This window comes from Melospiza melodia, chromosome 26, assembly GCF_035770615.1.
Source record: "Melospiza melodia melodia isolate bMelMel2 chromosome 26, bMelMel2.pri, whole genome shotgun sequence".
Lineage (NCBI taxonomy): Eukaryota > Metazoa > Chordata > Aves > Passeriformes > Passerellidae > Melospiza > Melospiza melodia.
This window is the reverse complement of record NC_086219.1, coordinates 7,015,199-7,033,153: the sequence shown is the minus strand read 5'-3', so window position 1 is coordinate 7,033,153 and position 17,955 is coordinate 7,015,199. Positions and strand designations below refer to the sequence as shown.

Here is a 17,955-nt window from a genome sequence, read left to right as displayed (position 1 = left end):
ATGCGCACAAAGGATGCAGAAATGCCGATCGAGGAGGTGGGGCTGGGGGGGGAGAGGAGGAGATGAAATGGAAGCGCTAATGAAAACAGGGATCTGGGCTAAACTCCACAAAGTGGCAGCCAGAGAGTTCCCGTTTCTGCCTTAAAGAGACAGCCCCGTGCTCTGCCATCCCTGCTGGAGGCACCTGGGCCAGCAGGTCAGTTGCCAAACCCGGCTGGCAGCTCCGAGTTCCAGGCTCCACCCTCCACACTGGGCAGGAAAAAGCAAAATTTTGCAAAGTCAAATAAAACCACAACGAACAGCTGCCCACAACAGCCCCCAGGCAGCAGCCCCAGGACTCACTGGCAGATATTGCAGCAATCTGCAGCCAGGGATGGAGGAGCCGAGACAAGGGAGAGCCTGGCCCCTCTGCCCCAGGGTTATTTGGAGTGGCTTGGGGCAGCCCAGCTCCCTGCCTGAGGGGCAGTCCTGGATGGCCCCACAGCAACAACGGAGAGGACCCAGCTCAGGAAACCCTTCTGAGTCTCTGTGTGCTGCTGGGGATTCTGTGCTGCCACCTCCATGCTCAGGGCAAACACCTCAGGGGTCTGGGCAGGGACTGCCTGGGGTTCTTTACTTACCCAGCTGCCCAAAGGTGGGGTTTTCCCAACCAGTGGCTGTGATTTCTGCTGGGGCAGACCAGGACTGAGGGCAATGGCTCCAAGCACAGACCAGAGCTGAGGATGTGCTCCTGGCACCCACCCTGTGCTCCCAGGGCCAGCCCTGCCCTCCCCAAGTGCCCACTGGAGCTTTCCTTGGCACGCCTCCCTGGGCAGTTGTGCTGCAGATGTGTGGGTGAGAGCCAGCTGTGCACACCACACCCCCAGCCACCACCCCGGGACAGAAATCAGCCTCTTCACCACGTCCTGCTTTTCCAGTCACCTTTCCAACACATTTGTTGTGCTTTTCCCAGTGCCTGAATGGGCATTCCAGGCCTGGAAACCATCTGTGAGCAAGGCAGGGGAGGTGGAAGGCAGGGACCCAGACAAACACACACAGATTTATCCCCCCAGATCTCTGGGTCAGGCTGCCACTGGCAAACTGCTGCTGCCACTTGTGCCAGGACAGGCTCTGCTGCCCAGGACCCTCCCCTGGATGCTGCCACCAAACCTCCCTGTCCCCCTCAGTGTCACAGTGTGCTGGCAGCAGCCCCAGGGCAGCAGCACGTGCAAGGCTCTGTTTGCAGCAGGAGGCTTCCTTAGAAAAGCCTTTGCCCCAGGAAAGCCTCTCTGTGCTTGGAGCAGAGAGAAACCCCACCCTGAGCAGCCTCCCCAGGCAGGGTGAGGGAAGGCAGCACTCAGATTTATCCCAGCTGGATGCACAGGGAGGAAATGATGTCCCAGTGCAGGGCCAGCCTTCCTTCCCAGCCCTGCTGCTCACCAGGAACACCCCAGATTGTCTGCAGAGCTTTTGCTTCTGAGGGGGAGACTGGGTCAGAATCATGGAGTCCTGGAATGGTTTGGGTGTGGAGGGGCCTTAAAGATCATTCCATTCCCACCCCTGCCATGGCAGGGACACCTTCCACTGTGCCAGGGTGCTCTGAGCCTCACCCAGCCTGGCCTTGGGCACTGCCAGGGATCCAGGGCAGCCACAGCTGCTCTGAGCAGCCTCTTCCCAACACCCACAGCACATCCTCCACGCATGGGAGGCTTTGTACACTTGGTTTGGATGTGTTTGCTGGGGCAGCAAATCTGAACTGATTGAAACAAAATGTGTTTAAAAAAACCTGCCTTAAAATGAAGACCAAATCCTGCCATTGTCCCTGCAAAAGCTTCTCTGTGCTGGCAGCTCTCCTGGCCTGTCTGTGCTGCATTTCTGGACACATCTGCAGAGATCATGGACTCCACCAGCTCTGCTCTCCAGCACCACTAGCAGGGAAAGCAAAACCAGGTTGTCAACAGCCACCCAAGTGTCAACATATGCAAAAAGAAAAAAAAAGGTGAGACAGGGAGAGTCAAACTGGGAGCTGAGAGACTTCAGTGAGTCCCCAGCAGTCCAGGGCTGAGCACAGAAACATCCAACCCTGCAATGCTCTCTCGAGATGTCCTTCAGGCTGTAACTGGGGTGGCTCCCTGGGTTTGAATCTGGGCAGAGCCTGGCTAACTACCTCAGTTTATGGTTTCATCTGCACAGCAGCCCTCACTGCCTGCCCCTGCTGGAGTTCAGCTTGAGTGGAATGGAGGTGGAGATGTCCTGCTCCGAACACCTGGAACTGCAGCTCCTGGAGTTCACAGGAACAGCCCCCTGCTGAATCCAGCTTGTTTCCACTGTACACCAGCAAAGGGGCCCCATGATGGTGCTCAGTGACCACCATGGTTTCTCCACCTTTGCCAGGCTCTCAGGTAAAGCTCCCTTCCTTGGGAAGACACCTCACAGCCTAAAAACATCACAGCAACACCCAGAGCACCTCTAGCCCTGCCAGGCCCTCCCTGGTCAGCCCCTCTGCTGTGGCAATTCCTGCCTAACACAAAGCCTCTCCCACTCCCCAAAGCACAGACCTGCTCTCCCAACCTCTGCAGAGCCCCCAGAGCCCCACAGAGGAGGGCAATGAGAGCTGAGCTCAATAAAGGGGACAGTGAGAGCTGAGCTCAGTGAGGGGCAGTGAGAGCTGAGCTCAATAAAGGGGCAGTGAGAGCTGAGCTCAATAAAGGGGACAGTGAGAGCTGAGCTCAGTGAGGGGCAGTGAGAGCTGAGCTCAATAAAGGGGCAGTGAGAGCTGAGCTCAATAAAGGGGCAGTGAGAGCTGAGCTCAATAAAGGGACACTCAGAGCTCTCTGCTGGCCCAGCACAGCCTCTGGCCCCTCCAGGAGCTGCTGGACCTTCCCCAGGGCCAGGCTCAGAGCAAGGAGCATCACTAATCATTGCTCAGGGCACATCCATTCCCCTGATCATTGCTCAGGGCACATCCACGCTGGCACCAGTGGGACCAGAGGTTTGCATGGGCACAGGGAATGCCCGATCCAAACCCCCTTGGGAAGAACCCGCTGGCTCCAGCCACGGTGCCCCTCCGTGCCCCGAAGGGATGTCCTGTCCTGTCCTGTCCTGTCCGAGCCGGCCTCCCGGAGCATCCCGTGAGCACGGGGATGCCGGGGACACGGCGGAGCGAGGCTGGCACCTAGTGGCTGTCACCTACCGGCTGTCACCCTGCGGCACAGCAGCCCCGGAGGCTCCCGTGTGTCACAGACATCTGTTAGGAAAAATCCTTTCATTAGGGTTTTTTCCTCCTGAAAAGCTGAGAGGTTTCAGGGACAAAATGTAAACAATGGTTATCTGCTGCTGTGGAATGCAACAGGTGCATTTGTGATTGATGTCATAGAGTTGTTTCTAATTAATGGCCAATCACAGTCAGCTGTGGGAAGGAGCCACAAGCCTTTGTTATCATTCTTTCTTTTCTACTCTTAGCCAGCCTTCTGATGAAATCCTTTCTTCTATTCTTTTAGTATAGTTATAATATAATATATATCATAAAATAATAAATCAAGCCTTCTAAAACATGGAGTCTGTTCCTCATCTCTTCCCTCATGCTTGGACCCCTGTGAACACCGTCACACTCATGCACAGGCGGCTCCCACAGCTCCCCGGGCAGCTCCCCCAGCACATGCAGCCCACACCCTCAGTATTGGGGCTCGCTTTTCCTCCCAGCAGCTCCCTGCTCCTTTCCCAGCTGGAACACGGCTCGAAGCTGTGGGAACCACGGCTCTCCCCTGCCCCAGAGCCTCCTGCCTGTCCTGGCCTCAGCACCGCCAAAAACCAGACAGGCGGCACAGCACTGAGCAGTGGAAGTCAGAACTAATTTATTTAAGAAAAAAAAAAAAAACCCAAAACTTGTCAAAAGGAGGGGGAGGCATTCGATTACAAGCTCTGGAAGCTCTTGTCAGGACAATGCCAAGGAATCAGCTTTATACAGCAGAGAGAGGGGCAGCAGAGGCCGTGCCCACCCCGACCCCCAGCCCTGCCCAAGCACTCCCTGCACAGGGACGTTCCAGCCCTCAGCCCCTTCTCCCTCCACCACCATGAAAGTGCAGCAGGGAGAGGGGGGACAGGGCTGGGACCTCCCCCAGACCCCCCTCAGCTCTTGGCCTTCCCCTGCAGCCCCAAAATGTGAAGTCCCAGTGCTCACAATCCAAGTCCCTCATTCCCAGGGAGCAACGTGGTGGCCCTGAGGACAGCAAGGTAAGGGTTGTGACCACCATGGCTCCCATGCCCCCAGAGGCACCTCCTGGCGCAAAACCCTCCCCAGGAGCCACCTGATCCAAAGGGTTGGGCTCGGACCAAGAGCCCGTGGGTGCCAGGAGCGTGCCCACACTGAGCCCTTGTGGGCAGGCAGGGGGAGAGGAGGCAGGAGGGTGCTGCTGGTCCCACCACCCCAGAGAGATGTGGGTCCCTCTTGGGGCTGTGGAGAGGCTGCTTCCCTTCCTCCTCCACGCTGGGCATGAGGAGAACCCAGCAGGACTCAGAGGGATCCCCCCAGGGCCAGGAGCCTGTGGAGAGCCCCAGCCCCTGCTCTGAGCCAGAGCCCCTTATGCCACTCCTCTCAATATATTATCATCATCATCATCACCATCATCATTATTATTATTATGTGCATCTGGGAAGGCCGAGCCCTCGTGTCTCAGCCTGCAGCTCCAGCCTCAGCCCTGCTGAGCCCCCAGGGTTGGGGACAATGCGAGGGCAGCGATTTGACAGGAAAGACTCCAGCACCCCCCTCCCTCCCCAAAGCCCGGCCCAGCCCTCAGAGCCCTGCCAGGACAGTCCACAGGGTCACTCCTCGCCCTCCTCCTCGTGGTGGTGGTGGCTGGAGGGCGGCTCCTCCAGCTCCTGCTGGTGGTGGGGGTAGTGGTGGGGCGCGGGCCCCTCGTGGGCCATGTTCTCCTCGGCGTTCAGGTACACGTTGAACAGGGCTCCCTCGTGGCTGGGCTCCTTCCCACAGGCCTGGCAGCTGCAGTGCAGGATCTTCTCCACCAGCTTGTCCACCCTGGGGATCTCCTCGTTGCCTGGGCAGTCCAGAGTCACCTGGGCAGCAGGACAAGGACAGAGCAGGTCAGCGCTCAGGCTCCCGTGGTGGAAGGTGTGACCTGCCCCAGACCCTGCAGATTTGGGGTGGTTTTAGGGCACATGTGATGGGTTTCTATCCATAGAAACAAACCCCTGGTCAGTCTGCAAGCTGAGAGTTCTCTGGGAATGTCTCGTTCCAGACATTCATGGAAAATCTCAGAATTATCAAGAGACCTTCAAGCTCATCAAGTCAAACCATCAACCCAGCACCACCACAGTCACCTCTAAACCATGGAATCACGGAATCATTAAGATTGGGAAGGATCTCCAAAACCATCAAAACCAACCTATGACCCATCCCCACCCTGTCACCCAGCCCAGAGCACTGACTGCCCTGTCCAGCCATTCCTTGGGCACCCCCAAGGGACAGGGACTCCACCATCTCCTTGGGGGACCTTTTTCCAAAGCCTGACCACCCTTTCAGTGACATTTTCTTTCTTATATCTAATCTGAACCTCCCTTGGTGCAACCTGAGGCCATTTCCTCTCCTTCTTTCACATGAGACATGGCAGGAGAGACCAACCTCTCACTCCCACCCTTCAGCACAACTCCAGCAGGACTCAGCTCCCAGGCACTGCTGGCACTGGAGTGTCCATGAGACAGCAAAGTTCACCCACAAGAGGTGATGCCAAGCAGCCCAGTTTGGGCTAAACCCTCTCATCAAATGTGAGCTGGAAGGAAGGCAGAGGGCAGAGCCAGTTCCCTGGCTCTGGGCTGCTCTGGGACCTGGGTTTATGGCTCTGCCAGGATCAGAGGTGACACAGAACTGTGAGGTCTAAGGATGAACTGCTGGACATCAAACACAGCCAAATCTCCCAGGGGGGTGCAGGTGGACAAAGGGAGCAGTGGAGACAGCAGGAATGTGGATAAGCGTAGGGATAAATAATGCAAGGACTGACAGGATGGTTCTGCAAATAGAGGATAATAAATCATCCAGCAGAGCTTCCAGCAGCTCCTTCCACCCAGGCATCTCAGGACATGGTACAGCCACCTGAGAGATGCCCTGGGAGGAAACTCAGAGTGGGAAAAGCCCAGAGAAGGAGGAGGAGTGGCCCTGAGGGGGTGTCAGAGAAGAGCTGGGCCCCATGGAGCAGAGCAGGATGGATACTCACGATTTCCCACATGGACTGGGCTGGCATGCAGGAGTCACAGTGGACCAGGGACTCTGTGGACTGGGGGAAGGTGTTGGGGACGCTGTAGCTGAAGCACTGTCCCAGACAGGCCCTGCAAAGACAGCAGGATGGGGCTCAGGGAGGTGCTGCCCTTCCCAGGCAAGGCAGAGGTGTGACCTTCCCTGGCACAGAGCAGGACACCATGCCTGGTGCCAGCCACAGCCCAGAGGCACTGCAGTGCCAGCAGTGCCTCCAGCCCTGCCCGAGGGCAGCTCTGTACCTGTTCTGGATGGATTTGGACTCGCAGCCGCTGTGCCCCACGATCTGGGTGATGTTCTTGGCCTCACACCAGGCGCTCTTGTCGGGGAAGAGGGCGAGCTTGTTTATGGGCGGTGGGGCAGCCAGGAGCAGCGCTGGGAACAGGGCCCCCACCAGGAACCATAACATCATGGCCAGCTCTGCCAGAATCCTACACCTGCACACGGAGAGCACAGCGTTAGCAGCAAGCAAAACTGGCCAAGCAGCCCAATTTCCCTACCCCAGGGAGTTTCTGGGTGTTATAAGCACAGGTGGTGGTTTTGATCAAACCACTGGTTTGATCTTGCAGCATGCAAACTGGATTTCTTCCTGCACAGTAGTAATGCTATTTCCTAATGCTATGTCCTCAGCACTGCAAGTTTCATTGTAAAAGCCTGTTGTAATTAGATCACACTGCTGTATGTATAACCACTATGTATAACCAATTTCTCACTTCTGCTAATCAACCTATTCACTGTCTTTTGCTTCCCTGCCTTAATGATGCCAAGGGCCCTGCTCTTTTGTCAGCCTGCCTGGGGGTTTAAGCAGAAGGCTTAATTAATGTCTTCAGCTGTGATCTGGAAAATGCACTCTCTCACAGGCAGTTTGGATAGGTCCCTAAAATCCCCCTCCACAGCTCCCAGAACTCTGCCCAGAGTGGGATGTGCTGCTCTGCCTCTTTCCTCTTCCAAAGGAGCTCTGGGCCAGTCAGGGACCTGCCTTGCCTCTCCCAGGCTTTTCCTCATGTCCCACCCAAAGCTGGGCTGGGAGAACTTTGCAAACCAAAAGTGTCACCGCCACGAGCCGAGCCGGGCTGGGGAAGTCCCACAGCACAAAAATGTTTTTATTTGAGGAAGGCACGAGCTTTCCCCCTTCCTTTCCTCGCAGCTGGGAAGCCTTGGGGGTCCCCTCTCCTCCTGGGAGCGCGCAGCAGGTGTCGCTGCAAGGCAGCAGCAGAGACACGGGGAAACCTCAGCCCAGGGCTGGGAACCCGCAGGGAGGAACAATACAGCGTTTATTTACACAGAGCACTCAAATTCTGCTCAGGGTTATTCCGAGGACGGGACAAGGGGGGCCTTGTCACAAGGACACGAAGGTGGTGGGATTGGAGGTCGCTGCTCACCCTCAGGAAATCCCCCCGAGGTTTCCTTGCTCTGCTCTCCTGAATTTACACCCCCAATTTGCTGGGGAAAGGCAGATGGAAAAGCAGCACAGACACAGGGAGATTTTTTCCTGTGTGGGGTTTGGATGGAGTCATGGTTAAAGGCATTTATACTTCCTAAAATACTTGCTAGAACCATGTTATTTGTTATTTCCTTCTATTTATTTATCCAGACGATGATGCACAGCCCACACTGGAAAGACTGCTGTTGATTCCCATGGCTCCTGGGCCCAGCCCTCTAACACTTGCTGGGAGGAAAGGAAAAATGCCCCGTTCCTCTGGAGCCCTCATCCACACCCCCTGGGCTGCAGCACCATCAGATTTATCTAAATGATTGAGACACCTCCTGAGCACTCAGGGATTTTAAGGTCGTTATGGGATTTTGCCCTGTTATCCCTCCACTGGATCTGAATCAAGAGACAGACCAAAAAGATTCCTCCTTGCCTTCCACTCCATGGCACACAGAAAAGAGCATCCTCACTCATGGGATCTCTGGAGGAATCTTGTGGGGTCTCTGCTAAATTTCCTCATTTTCTGGTGATATAAGAACCACAGTAATACAATGCAGCAGCACCTGCAGAGCCCTGGCTTTGTAATCCTCCCAGCAGCTGTGGGATGTGGATCCCATGGCGCCCTGGTGGGAATACCTGCACAAAGGAGGTGCTGGCTGGAGATAAGCAGAGGGTTTTAACTCCTGAGCTTGCACCACCACTAATGAGAGTTGTGGGGTTAAATACATCTGTCCCAAAGAGGACTCTTGTGCCTGAGGTTTTTTCTCATTTCAGTGGGGGAATTCTGCAATTTCTGAACATGGCTAAGCTGCACACACAGACTCACACACGCTTGGTTTGCTTTCTGAAACAAGCATCACTCATTCCTCAAATGCCAGCAGCTCTGTGCTGAGGAATCCTGCTCCCAAAGGCAAGTCCGAGATCAGAGCTGGGATGTGACCCAGAGAGCAATCTCAACCCCCCAGGGAACAACCCAAATTCCTCTGGAGCCAGCACACAAGTTCACTTCCACATGCCCCATTAGAGAGCAATTTCCTTCTTTCCTAAGAAAGGTGGGGTCTTTCCAGGTTTCTGTGCATCTCTAGCCAGCTGCAAAGAGACAAAATTCCTGTCAGTGCTGGGGTCCTGTTTCCTGGGGTCTGTGCTCCATGGAGGTGTTTCTGCTGCTCAGCACAGACCCACAGGCACGAGGGATCCTCTCCCAGCATCCTGTGAAGATGAGTGAGGCTGTGCTCTGCTCCAGCACAGGACCTGGCCTGGATTCAGGAAAGCACTTAAACATGTGCTGAGCTTCTCCTTTCCTGAGCAGGGCGTGTTTGTAACCAGGGCCCCACGGCCGCTGTCCCTGTGCAAGGGGTGGGGAGGAGCTGGGGAATTCCCAGCAGGGGAAGGGGGCACCCCTTTGGAGCTGGAGCAGTTCCAGAGTCCCCCATTGCTCAGGGCACCCAGCACTGCCGTCTCCCAATGCCCTGCAGCCCTGAGCACACCACATCCCCTGCACATGGTGTTTTCCTTCTCCCAGGAATGTCCTGGAACCCGCAGGGCTACTTTTCTAGTAAGTAACGAGGTTTATGCCAGTGCCTAGGAAAACATCTGATGCAGCTGAGTTTGGGAGGGAGCCGGGGCTGGGAGCAGCGTGTCCATAGCTCAAAGCAGTCATGCGGACAGAGCTGCCACCAGCACCATTCATCTGACAGCGGCCACGGAGACAAAAGCACCGTGTTCCTTCTCCCCCCCCCCGCCTGGGAAGGAAAGGCAAAAAGGAAGACGAGGCACCCGAGCAGGTTTGCAAACTCCCGATTAAATAAAGGCATTGAGCACATTCCTCCGTGACAAGCTAAATTACACGTTGCAGCCCAAAGGAACAAGTGTGTTCCCCGGCTGACCCGGCGGGAGCAGCCACTTCCCGGCACACAGGGGCTTCTTTCTCTCCCCCGAACCCAGGCACATTTTTTCCCCCGCTAGTCAAAGCTCTTCAAGCAGAAAGTTCAGCTCAGTTCCGGCAGAGCCACCGGCCCGTGAGGGGCTCCCCCCGCTCCCTCTGCAGGGAGCCCAGGGCAGCTTCCCCTCCATCCCTCCGGCAGCATTTGGGAAAGAAATGACTCAGCCCTGAACCTGGCACATCCCAGCTCCCGGCACAAACAACCGCTCAGCGCAGCACAGCTGCAGCCCCGTGCTCCGGAGCCTTTTCCAGCCGTGCCCGAGGAGCTGAGGGGCGGCTGGGACCCGGGTTCCACCCCAGCACCCCCGAACTGGTTCCACCCCAGCACCCTCAAACTGGTTCCACCCCAGCACCCTCAAACTGGTTCCACCCCAATTCCACCGGCAGCTTCCCAGCATGGAGATCTCCTGGCGCCACCTCAGATGCTCTGTGTCACCTAGAGGAGCTCCTTCCTCCCATCCCAGCAATGCCAGCACTCTCAGGAGTCCCCCCAGCAGGACAACACCAGCGCCTGGGAGCAGCTGGGAAAATCTCCATCGTTCCATGGGCTGGAGGACAATCCCTGGAATTACCTCGGAGGCCACGTTCCCACCATCCAGCCCACAGCTGTTCCCAGACATTTGGAAACCAAACACTTCTGGAGGAAAATAAAACAGATCTAATCAGTTTTACCCTCTTTTTCCAGTGGGAAGTTTACACCATAACACAAGACAGGCTTGCAGGTGGACATGGGGAATGTTTCACGAGTTGTTTAATGTGTTTATAGGTATTTTTCTCATCCAGGATCTTGCAATGCTGCCAAATACAGAGAACCACAAACACAGGTAGGTTGTGCTCAGGGCCACACACGAGGCACCGCAGGCTCTGAGAGACAAGAACCCCCAAAGCTTTCCAAACACCACTGGGGCTCCCAGGCTGTAAGCACAGCACAGACACAGGGATCCATTCCATGCTGTGCCTCAGGGATCCCAGCCCTTACACACGAGCTCTCAGCAGAGATGGACAGAGGGAAGGTTTGGGCTCCTAGTCTGGGTCAGAACTGGGATCCCTTCCCCTGGACACAGGGCTGTCCTTCCTTTCCAGCTCCCCACCCAGCTGTGCCCTCGCTGGGCCGAGCAGTGACCCCAGGCTGGTGTGGGACAGGAGCCCTCTGTGTTCCTCTGGTTATTTGCGCTGTTTGACAAGAGCTGCCTCATGGAGCAGAGGAGGGCCCAAAGGTGCTCTGTGCCTCAGTTTCCCTGGCTGCAGGAGGAGCAGGGGAGCTGGTGGGTGCACAGGGAGGTGTCTGAGACCCAACTCCCCTGGAGAGAAGGGGCTGCCCGGGCAGCAGGGAGGGCTGGGCTGGTGCCAGAGCCCTCAGCCCACACCCCTGGGTGCACAGGGCAGGTGGGCAAAGCCAGGTGGGCACAGCCAGGTGTGGGGGAGTCACCCCGAGACACGGCGCTGCAGGCAGGGCAGGGAGCGCTGCAGGGACTCTGTGGGATCTCTGCTCTCACTGCAGGGAATGCTCAAAGGAAAATTATTATTGAGGCACCTAAAAGGATGCAAAGCCAGAGTAAAGTGTCTGCTTGGTGGCAGCTGGAAAGAAACATGCCAGGAAGATCCAGGGCACGGCTCTCCTCAGGGGCAGGATTAGGTCTGTAACTGCTCTACACCACTGGGGACTGGCTCTTAGGAAACTCAACTCAAATAATATTTGCTTACATGGAACAAAACAACTTATAAGCCAGCAGTATTAAGAGGGAAAGCTTAAATCTCAACTGCTAAAAATGGAGAAGTCACAGTGTATTGAAAAACATCTATCAAAACAACAGATGTTATTTAATACCTATTATTAAATACTTCCCCCTTTTTGAAATTTGCATTTAGCTAAAACTTTACAGTTTTGGGGACCCTTACTGTAGTGACTGTAACAGCCCAAAAGAATCTAATTGAGGTATGATATGAGCAGGAGAGAGGGAAGAGAACTCTGCACTGAGAATGTCTGGAGGGAATTCTTCAGGACAGCAGGACACAAGAGTGCTTAACTGAGCACAGAAATCTCTCCAAGCTCAGAGCCCCAGTCTTGCTTCGCTGAGCTGCAAAATCTGGGGAGAAATTACAAAAAAATAAACAGGGAACCACCACAGGAAGACATTTGATATTTAACAACCACAAGAATCCATCCTAAGAACTTTCTGATAGTGGAGAAAAAGCTGTGTTGTTTCTCACTGTGGACCTGGCTGTGTCTGCTCCTTTCAGAAGCAGATGTTAGAGCTTCCCTTTCTGTAACATATTAATTTCCACTCAAGCATGGTTGGGCAAGTTGCAGAAATAAAGAAAAGCAGTGCAGCATTTTTAAAGCCTTCTGCCCTCCCCACATTGGCCAGAATGTGAAAAGATGTTGGTACATTGGGAGTTTTAATCTGGCTTCTCATCCATGCACTGAGCTCTTGGGAAACTCATTTTTTGCAGCTGAAAAAAAAAAAAATCACCAAGATGCTTTACCTACAAAATTCATTGGAAAGCTACCTCTGGACTTGGGCTTAGGATAGGGTCCTGAAGGAGCTCTGCTGGAAAAGGGACCCACTAATGGCCTGTAGAAGAGGCAAGAGTCATATAAACAGTTTCTGGCCATTTATTTCAATTGCTCCATTTCTTCAGCATTGAGAACAATCACAGCCAGGAAAATGCATCAACCTAAAGCTCAGGAGCACATCCTGGCCCCACACCTGCACTGCCCCTCTTCCTGAGCCATAGGGGGCTCTGCAGCCCCCAAGAGCAGCTGGAGGAGTGGGATGGGAACAAGGATCAGCTGTGTGGGGAGCTGGAAAATGAGCCCAGGATTAAATCAGCTGTGTGGGGAGCTGGAAAACGAGCCTGGGACTAAATCAGCTGTGTGGGGAGCTGGAAAACGAGCCCAGGACCAGATCAGCTTTGTGGGGAGCTGGAAAACGAGCCCAGGATCAGATCAGCTGTGTGGGGAGCTGGAAAACGAGCCCGGGATCAGATCAGCTGTGTGGGGAGCTGGAAAACGAGCCCGGGATCAGATCAGCTGTGTGGGGAGCTGGAAAACGAGCCTGGGACCGGCCTCCAGTGGCTCCGGGAGCAGCGGGCTGGGCAGCCCCAGCTGGCCGGGCAGGGGGTCCGGGCTCTGCCCAAGCCCTGCACGGGCCAGGACCGGTCTGGAGTCGTGCCTGGAGCGTTCCCAGCCGGATCGGGCCCGGTGCAGCTGATCCGAGCCCAGCTGGGAGCAGCGTTCCAGCCCCGGGCTCGCTCGCATGCCCGGGCCTGAGCGGGACCCGGCCGCCTCCTGCTCTCCCCGGAGCTGGTGCTCCCCTCAGAGCCGGGGCTGGTGCTCCCCACAGAGCCGGGGCTGGTGCTCCCCACAGTGCTGGGACTGGTGCTCCCCACAGAGCCGGGGCTGGTGCTTCCCAGAGATCCGGGGCTGGTGCTCCCCACAGTGCTGGGGCTGGTGGTCCCTCAGAGCCGGGGCTGGTGCTCCCCACAGAACTGGAGCTGGTGCTCCCACAGAGCCGGGACTGGGGCTCCCTCAGAGCCGGGGCTGGTGCTCCCTCAGAGCCGGGGCTGGTGCTCCCTCAGAGCCGGGGCTGGGGCTCCCACAGTGCTGGGGCTGGTGCTCCCTCAGAACCGGGGCTGGTGCTCCCACAGAGCCGGGACTGGGGCTCCCTCAGAGTCGGGGCTGGTGCTCCCCACAGAACCGGGGCTGGTGCTCCCACAGAGCCGGGACTGGGGCTCCCTCAGAGTCGGGGCTGGTGCTCCCCACAGAACTGGAGCTGGTGCTCCCACAGAGCCGGGGCTGGGGCTCCCTCAGAGCCGGGGCTGGTGCTCCCTCAGAGCCGGGGCTGGTGCTCCCACAGAGCCGGGGCTGGTGCTCCCCACAGAACTGGAGCTGGTGCTCCCACAGAGCTGGGCTGGTGCTCCCACAGAGCCGGGGCTGGTGCTCCCACAGAGCCGGGGCTGGTGCTCCCACAGAGCCGGGGCTGGTGCTCCCCACAGAGCCGGGCTGGTGCTCCCCCAGAGCCGGGACTGGTGCTCCCCCAGAGCCGGGGCTGGTGCTCCCCCAGAGCCGGGGCTGGTGCTCCCCCAGAGCCGGGGCTGGTGCTCCCCCAGAGCCGGGGCTGGTGCTCCCCCAGAGCCGGGGCTGGTGCTCCCACAGAGCCGGGGCTGGTGCTCCCTCTGAGCCGGGGCTGGTGCTCCCCCAGAGCCGGGGCTGGTGCTCTCCACAGAGCCGGGCCGAGGGCAGCCCGACGGGCACCAGGGTGTCCAACAGCTCCTTCGGAAATTCCATGGGTAACAGGGATTGTGCTGCTCTCTCCAATGCTATCCCCGACCTCTGTGAGTTCCCCACCCAGCGTGGACAGGAGGATCTTCCTCCTCCCCAGCATTTCCCCGCCATGGGGAGCCGGAGCACCCCCCAGAGCACCGGGCTCGGTCCCTCGGGTCCCCGCAGGCACAACCTGGCCCGTCCCAGCTCTCAGGAGGGCAGGAAAGCCCCGGAGCCTCGGGAGCCGTGGCTTTTCCCCGGTGGATCTGCGGGCAGGCACCGGGCACTGCCCCGGGCAGGGAGAGCTTCTCCCAGCAGGGCCCGTTCTGCTTTCGCTTGGAGTGAGGTAAACTGGGACCGGCTCCTCCAAATGACTCCACTGGTGCAAATGAGATCAGAATCTGGCACCGCTCGTCTTACTCAAAACAAGCCTAACTGGAACCAGATAAAACCAGTTCCAGTGCAGAGTGGCCACCAGGATGATGATTTTTTTAATTCCTGCAGGCAGCGAGGGGAGCTGTCTCAGATGCCAACCACGCTGGCTTTCCCTGGCTCGGTCATTCATTACCAAACTTGCATAAAATCCCAGCGCAGCGGGGTTGCGCCTGCAGGATCAGGTTCCCAGCTGCTGGAGCAAGAAGGGGAAGGAGCAAAGGAGAAAAGAGCTTGTGGATGGAGCTGTGGATCTTTCAGGATCCTCCCTGCTGTCTCCCTCTCCCTTCATACCCGTTCAGGCCATATCTTGGTCACAGCAGCAGAAATTCACTGACCTGATGTGTTTTTGCCCTCTTTTAGTCTCTGCTTTACACCACAGGAGCCTCCTCAGTTCTGATGGCACAAACCCAATGTCTGTGTTATTTACCCATGGCACTGGCCAAAGCAGAAAAACACATGGAAGTGCAAGGCCAGAGGGGTTTGGAGGTAATGCAACAGCCCATGGCCCAGCTGGTATTTTCAGTCCCTACCAGGGCTGACCTCACACTTGATATTTAGACCATTTCTCCAAAAACTTCAGGATTGGGCCCACAAAGAAATCCCACTGTGACTCCAATAGCACTCCCTTCCCCCCTCTGGACAGGTTGCCTGAGCTCTGTGTCAGAGAAGAAGGAGGCTTAAACCACATCTAAGAGTGACCCTGGCCAGGGCTCCATCCTGACGCCATTTCCAAGGCTCAGCTCCGCAGGGCTGCGATCCTGGAACAGGGAAGCAGCCCAGCCCAGCCCAGATCCACAACTGCTGTGATGGGTGCTGGGCTGTTCCCTTCCCACCCTCGGTGCTAATTTATGTCCAGGAAAGCCCTGGCCCCCACGGCCCTCCCTCCCTAAACAGCGCTGCACAAGAAACAAAGGTCTGGAGAGCAGCGAGCACAGCCCTGCCAGGGCTAACAGAGGACAGACCACCCCTGGCTCTCACTGCACAACTCCCCCAGAAGGACAATTTTATCAGCTGTTCGGGTTTTTAAGAGTCTGGTTTGAGCGTGTGTGAAGTTTCTTTGCCCTCAGCCATGCTGGACCCCTGTTACTGAGCTCCTTGCTTTGTCCCAGGGGCTCCCTGAGCCCGTGCAACCACAGAGGAGGGTGGATTTTTCCAGCGGACTTCAAAACAAAAAGAGCAGGAGCAAGGCCCAAGGACGGAGCAAGAACCTGGCTCTGCCCGCCCCGTGGTCGGATATGGGCTCTGGCAGAGGAGCTGCTAAAGCTGTAATGGGAACAGCACGGAGTTTGGGCAGGAATAACTGCCCAGGAGTTTCCTCTGCTCCTTGGGCAGCTTTCCCATGGCGGCACCAGCCTGATCCGCAATGCCAACGCACGCCGCAAGCAAAGTCACTCCAACACGGGCAGCTCTTCAAGGCTCCCTGAAAAGCACTTTGGCTCAGGGCTTGATCCTGCACCTCCAGAGCACCCAAAATTCCCTCCAGCTCCACTGTTTTCCCTGCTCCGGAAAGACGAGCGGGCACTCGGGAGGACTTTGCTCGTTTGCCCTTTTTGTGAGACCGCAAACTCCCCGAGCTGGAATCCGGCGCTGGGAGGTCACGCCAAGAGCCTGGATTCTTCTCAGGGCTGTTTGCAAACACTTGGGATTTTTATACTGAAGGCAAATTCCATTTCCCATCCTGCGGTTTGCAAATTTGAGGCGAGCAGCCTTTTACGAGATGGGAGCCTGCCTTCAAAAGGCAGAAGTGCCCAGTGGATGCAGCTGATTTTTGGCTGGCTGGACACTGCAAAGAAAGCACCGAGTTCTTTGGCTAAAAACACAAGGGAAAATCTGGGTCTCTCCATCTCGCTAGGATCTTTCCCACTTGTTTAAACAGGGTTCAGATTTTTCCCAAAAAAAACCTACATGGAAAAGCTACCATGTCCTAAATCCACAAACACTTCTCACACACAGGGTGCATTTTTAATTTGATTTGGCTAATCCTACATGTAAAAGTTAGATTGTGGAGTGGAGCAGAACTTGCTGGTGTCCTTGTAAGAGAAATGTTAGTAGGAAATAAGGGATTGTCCAGATCAACTGTAATGCAGCCCGAAAGCAAGCTAAAGCATGTTCTGTTTCCAAAACACCTACCAGAGAAAAAGAGAAATCCCCACTGATCTTAAAATGCAGACACTATTGTACGGAACAAATAAAAACTGCTGCAAATACTGAGACAAATTGAAATGCTACGCTGGGGTTCAAAAAACAGGTAGGCATATATCAGATATAAGCTTCACAGTAAGTGCCTAAAGTATTTCCATGAAACAAGGATGTAAATTAATCCCCGGGATGAACTTTTCAAGGAACAAAAGTTTACTGCCTTGCCATCGGGAAAACTTCTTCCTTTTATGATCGTTGAACTACCCTGCGTCCGCTGTGGTGTGGTTAATCGATACTGAGCGTTCCCGTTCTTCCCTCGGCACTTTTGTTTCAAACCCGACAGGGATGGGAAGGAGGGAAGGACTCTGTACCACAGATGTGCGACCGACACAGCGCGGCTCCCCGGCTCCCAGGCTTTTATTCTACTCGAGCCGAAGCGGCGGTGGAAATAGTTTAACGATTGCAGAGCAGATCCCCCCAAGTCCGCCTCATCTGCAACCCATTTCTGCCCGTGGCAACATCCTCATCCTCCCGGCCATCCATCACCGGCGGGGGGGAGAAGAGGAGCGGGAGGAAAAGAGACGGAAAATCTGGTGCGGGGGAAAAGCGGCAGGTCCGGGGCGGGGGCGGGGGGCACACAAAGCCAAGGGCTACTCACCAGCCAGGGAACGGCGGGCGCATCCCATGGGGTCCGGGGCCCGGCGGTGCCCGGCGGCTGCCGCATCCCCGGCGCGGCGGGGCGGCCACGGAGGAGGCGCGGGGCGGGCGGGAGCGGCCGCCTCCCTCCCCCCGGTGCCGGGCTCCGGGCGGTGCCGCCGGCCCCGCCGCTCGCGATTGCACAATCGGGCTGCCAAGGGAGAGGAAAGGAGGGGAAAGGAGGGAGGGACGGCCGGCGGGAGGAGGGAGCGGCGGCAGCGGCAGCGCCCGCCCGCCCCGCCGGGCTCCGGGCGCACCGAGAGCCCCGCGGAGAGCAGAGCCGGGACCCCAGGAACACGGGCACGGAGCTCACCCACCGACCTGGGCCGTGGAACCCCGGCAAGGGCTCGAGCTAACGGGGAGAGCCCGCTGGAAACGCCCGGGCACGAAACGAGGGGGCTCTCTCAGCCAGGAGAGCCCACGGGAATGTCCCAGCACTTGCTCCTGCGGTGGCAAAAACAGTCCGGACTGGGCTCACTGAACGCCAGCAACTCTTATTGAAACATAATTCGTGATAGAGAATCCGTGGGGCAGAGTCCCGGCTGCAGAAAAGACTTTGGGAAAGGTCTCCAGCACTAGAGACGACGGTTTTCTCTTTTACTTTTCCTTTTTTCCCCCTTCCTCTTTCTCCTCTTTTTCTCTTTCTTTTTTCTTTCCCTCTTTCCTCTCCCATTAAAAAAACAGCCAAACCCCAGTGAAGCCCCATTCACGGCTCTTTCAGATAGGATAATTGCTGGAGACCAAGGGCTCTGTTTCTGTTAAGGCACAATTAATCTGAAGAGGCCCCCACATTAAACACT

General features: G+C 56.5%; 1 protein-coding gene across 1 annotated transcript; it reads right to left on the bottom strand.

Moving 5' to 3' along the window:
- Positions 1-3,809: 3,809 nt before the first annotated feature.
- On the bottom strand, positions 3,810-17,196 carry NBL1 (NBL1, DAN family BMP antagonist). The gene is made up of 4 exons (XM_063177170.1): positions 17,118-17,196; positions 6,487-6,681; positions 6,207-6,318; positions 3,810-5,052 (listed from the first exon to the last, which is right to left on the bottom strand). The coding sequence occupies exons 1-4, from the start codon at positions 17,138-17,140 to the stop codon at positions 4,801-4,803; spliced, it is 582 nt and encodes a 193-aa protein (XP_063033240.1). The 5' UTR covers positions 17,141-17,196; the 3' UTR covers positions 3,810-4,800.
- Positions 17,197-17,955: the final 759 nt, after the last annotated feature.

What these genes read in the sequence shown, in the direction of transcription:
- NBL1 (XM_063177170.1), bottom strand. Translation starts at nt 17,140, where the DNA reads ATGCGCCCGCCGTTCCCTGGCTG. An exon ending in TCCAAATCCATCCAGAACAG is followed by an intron (nt 6,319 to 6,486) that starts GTACAGAGCTGC and finishes CTGTCTTTGCAG; the next exon opens with GGCCTGTCTGGGACAGTGCT. An exon ending in CCCAGTCCATGTGGGAAATC is followed by an intron (nt 5,053 to 6,206) that starts GTGAGTATCCAT and finishes CCTGCTGCCCAG; the next exon opens with GTGACTCTGGACTGCCCAGG.